General features: G+C 47.1%; 1 protein-coding gene across 2 annotated transcripts in view; it reads right to left on the bottom strand.

Annotated features, from left to right (window-relative positions):
- The window catches only part of ADRM1 (adhesion regulating molecule 1), a 6,513-nt gene extending 2,782 nt beyond the window's left edge, over window positions 1-3,731 (bottom strand). The window contains exons 1-5 of one of the 2 annotated variants that reach the window (XM_010286888.1): window positions 3,518-3,731; window positions 3,131-3,247; window positions 2,929-3,052; window positions 2,405-2,491; window positions 86-167 (exon numbers count right to left, since the gene is read on the bottom strand). In XM_010286888.1, the coding sequence (XP_010285190.1) occupies window positions 86-167; window positions 2,405-2,491; window positions 2,929-3,052; window positions 3,131-3,247; window positions 3,518-3,727 (620 nt within the window). In that variant the 5' untranslated portion in view covers window positions 3,728-3,731. The remainder of the gene's footprint in view (window positions 1-85; window positions 168-2,404; window positions 2,492-2,928; window positions 3,053-3,130; window positions 3,248-3,517) is intronic. The other variant, XM_010286890.1, reaches the window with a different exon arrangement.
- Between the last annotated feature and the right edge of the window lie 504 nt (window positions 3,732-4,235).

Here is a 4,235-nt window from a genome sequence, read left to right as displayed (position 1 = left end):
TTCAGCAGGCCATGATTCCTCCCACAGAAGTGGCAACTTTACGTTAACTAAAATCCTACAAACCCAGACCAGACAGGCATCCTACCTTGATGATGAACTGCTGGTCGGGGGTCCCCCACTTCCAAGCAGACTGGCCAGCCCAGGACCTGTCAGTGCACCCAGTCCACCTTCCGTAAACATAAGAGAAGAAAAGGTTTAGAAATTTGTTTATCTGTGTTTTTTGCACCTCTCTGCTCTGGAGAGGTCACTCTTGTACCTGAAAGGTTTTATTTGCTAAAATAGAGGAGGAGGGGGTGAAAGAACCCAAACTAACCCCCCCACCCCTTTCTATAAATTAACAGCTCTGTTTTCTGATCTTGCATCCCTATTAGAAAACTGCCTTAGAATTGCACGTTTTAGAAATTACTCAATTTCTACACAAGAATAAAATTACTTCGGTTTGTGCCGTATATACACGATCATTGTAACACAGCCCTCTCCTCTTATTTACTGGTTCCCAAAAATCCAACTTTTCTCTGAACTTTAAAGCCAAGGCCCTTGGCAGAAGATTAGAGGCAGCCTTTGAGTCACCATCACTGTCTCGCCATACACCTGGGTTTTGCAGCTTGAAACCTAATGCAGATACAGCAGCAGAATCAGCCGAGTCCTTAAACGTTTCACAGCGAGAGCAAAGGACGGACAACTCCGCGTACAGAGCGCTCCCGGTCGAGCGGCGATCAGGAAACCAACACTTGGCCTTTGAGCCAACTGTCATATGCAAAATACATCCGAATCAACCTCCTTCACCCACACATTCCAACTGCCAAGGACTTATCCAGTGTCAAAAGCATCGGCTAAAAGGAGATGGGGAAAGGCTTGGCTTCTAGGCCCACTGGGGCTGCCAGCGACTGATTGTCCCCCTATGATACCTCTGAGCCACATCAGCCAAACGCTCCATTTACCGCACGCTTCCCATCCAGTGGTTTCTTGTACCACCTCTAATTAGATGCACGTCCCTACACAAGCACCTGCATTCATCACCCACCTTTTGGAAACTATCTGCAAGTGGAGGACAGAACAACAGCGCTCCGTTAGCAGACACATCATTATCGGAAGCTGTAGACCACTGGAGGTCAGAGGCAGCCACCAGCTCCCTCCTTCATATAGGATCCACTCCTGAAGCAACAAACCATGCCCGCAACACTGACGCTCACTGATTGCACAGCTTCCCCAGCAGCACGAACAGCAGGGTGAAGCTAACCAGGCTGTACCACATGCTACTCTACTCCATTCTTGCTAAGAAAAGTTTACCCAGGAGCAAGAAAGCTCCTTTGTTGCAGGAACTCTGCAATAAAGGCAGAATCCCAAGAGAAATACAAAAGAACGAGATGCTGCTGGGGGAAGAGATCCACACAGATTCACCACAATCACTGTTTGCCGAGGGAAGCAGATGGTTTTCTTTGCATTACAGCAGTGAGCTTCATATCAAACTGTCTTATGGCTAGATGTAAAGGCAAAGAAAGAAGAGCTGCTGAGGAAAAGTGTTGAGAAGAAGAGGAAGCCAGTCTTGGGAGTCACGCAAAGCTTCAAGAAGGAAGATCTTTTCCAAACATATCCTAAAAAGCCAGAATCTTCCAACACTAACATTAGATTTGCATCTGAACATCCCACCAACATGAGATTTGCATTTGAAGCTAAAAAGACACAAGCTATATGCACAAAAACGCATTTTGGAGCTTAAGCACAGAACCTCAGTCACTGCCACCTGCCAAGCGTTCCTCTGCTTACTTCCACTCAAGGGTCTGACCTCTCAGGAAATGCTCTATTGGGCTTAGAGTGTGGATAGCGTTAAGAACAGACCACAGAAGGGACTCCCAACACACTTCTCATCCCCTTCAGAGAAACAGCGTGGTGATGCAAGCTCTCCCCAAGTGTGGCCCAAGAAAGAAAACCCTAACCTAAGCCTTGCTCTTCTGACTAGAGAGTGCTGTGTGGGTATGCTCCAGCCTTCCTCTTGAACTCTTCCTGCCTTGCACACAAATATTCACTAGATCAGAGGACAATACAAGTAATTCCACAGCTGGGACATTCACCGGGGATGAGTTCCTGGTTTTCAGTCCCTGCTCCAGTGAATATTTAGGAGGAAGAGGAGCAGTAGAAAAAACACAGAAGATTCAGTGGAGCAAGGAGCAGAACTGATGTTCCTTGCAGATCAAGCCCTAAGATGAGTGCTGGGTAGAACCGGTACCCTTTGTTTCCTGCATCCTTTTTTTGCCCCTTAGTCCATCTTTGAGGCAGGGCCTTGCTTTCTCATCTGAAAGCAGCGCTATTCAATTCCATAGCACTACTTGAAAATATTGTCAGGTATGATTTAACCTGGCAGGAGAAAATACCATTTTGGCATAAAGATATTAAAGCATTTTACCAAGTCCTCCTAAGCCCGTTGGTCCGATCAGCTGCATGAGCTGGTTATGGCTCATGTTTCCAAGAAGGCTTTGCAAGCCACCCTCACCTAAAAACAAAAACATTCTGAAACACAACATATTCACATAGGTTTGTTTTTTTTTTTTTTCACAGCACTCCAGCTCAAACAGCAGGAGATTAATTGGCATCACATTCTGTACGGAAAAAAACAGTTTCAAGTGCTTACTGATTCATGACGCTCATAAAAGACAAATGCAACTTGGCTTCATAAAGAGGTAAGACTCCAGAGAATCTACTGAAAACAAGGAGAGATTTCTTCTGGCAGTCTTAACTTTCAGCCTGCACCTATTATAACAGCACAGTTTATTTTGCTAAAACCATGTTTACACTTCTGGTATTAACACTGTCCCAAACTCACCCTCCACAGCCATCAGGAATTTCTTCTCAGGGAACTGTAAGTGCTTATTCTAAAAATAAATTAAAAACAACAGCCTCTCATATGAAAGAGCAGAGAATGGACTGTACCTCCTAATGCCGAGAGCTCGTGGCCTCCGCTTGCGTTTCCACCCAACGCCCCAGGCATTGGTGGATTGTTGAGATACTCGTTCACTTTACGGCAGTGTTCTTCATCCTTGTCCGTCTTTGGCTCCTGCAAGAAAGGTGCTCTTGGTACAAGGCAAACTGGTCGTGTTTTGTTTCAAGACCTTATCATTGACTTCCCACAAACCTGCATCCAGAAGAAGAGTCGCTTTGATCCTGCCTTGAACTTCAATACATACACACGGCCCGTAGTGCACTGAGGTACCCTCTTGAATTCACAGTCATCAGGAAAAATAATCAAGTCCTGGAAAATGTGGCAATAGGAATAAATGTTTGAGGAAATACATAAATATTCCTTTTAGCCTCCCAAAGACCTCTGCCCTCCTCCCCAAACCTTCTTCCATCTGCTCCTCAGAGCAGGGATTTGGAAGTGCAGGCCTGTCAGGCCACAAGTGGAATTCTTATCTTAATTTGGAGACAATCTGGGAGAAGCTTCTTCAGCAGTACCAGCGGAACAAGAACAAGACAGACCATGACATAACGCCTCAGCACTGAACCACAGAACCATACTCACATCCTCGACATTGCCCGAAGTCCTGTCCTTCCAGCAGAAGTGAATGAGGGAGTCGTCAGTTTGCTGGATGTAAACAAGGCCTTTTCTTTTGTCGGGGGTTACAGTGCTGCCTTTCAGGGACATTTTCCCTGCCCGAAATTCCACCAGGTATTTGCTCGAAGAGCCACGGGAGCCTGGGACCAGGCTTGGAAATAACGCACCTGAAGACATCCTGGGAAGAGAGAGCAAGCAGCAGATATGATGAGAAACCTCGCCATAGTCTCTCTTCTCAATACTGAATGTCAATCTTTATCAAGTGAGCTCCCCAAGAGGAGTCTGTCTCGCTGCCTGCTGAATTTCAGGCCAATCCAGAAGAGCTAAAGGGGAACGCAGGATGAAGACAGGACACCCCACACACAGCCTGCCTGCGAAGTGACTTGAGAATGAAACCATCTTCCCCTTGGCACTTCCTTCTTTGGTTCGTGTCACGGTTCCTGGGATCAGGGACGTTTTAATTGCAAGCAGCCCGACTGTAACGCTGACCTTCACATCACTGCTTCAGCATCCCGGCAGAGAACCGCAGGCCGCCCTGTGCAACGGGTGACCTCCTTACGGCTCCGCGTCTCCCCAGGAAAGCGTTTACGAGCCCCGCAGGTCGAGGCGTTAACGCCGGCAGACCGGCCTGCATGACTTGGCAGTTGTTTTTAAGCTCGCACTCCCGATTAACACCCCCACACCG

The sequence above is a fragment of the Phaethon lepturus genome, unplaced genomic scaffold (assembly GCF_000687285.1).
Source record: "Phaethon lepturus isolate BGI_N335 unplaced genomic scaffold, ASM68728v1 scaffold17385, whole genome shotgun sequence".
NCBI lineage: Eukaryota > Metazoa > Chordata > Aves > Phaethontiformes > Phaethontidae > Phaethon > Phaethon lepturus.
Note: the sequence above shows the minus strand (reverse complement) of the source record. Positions and strands in the feature narration are given on the sequence as shown.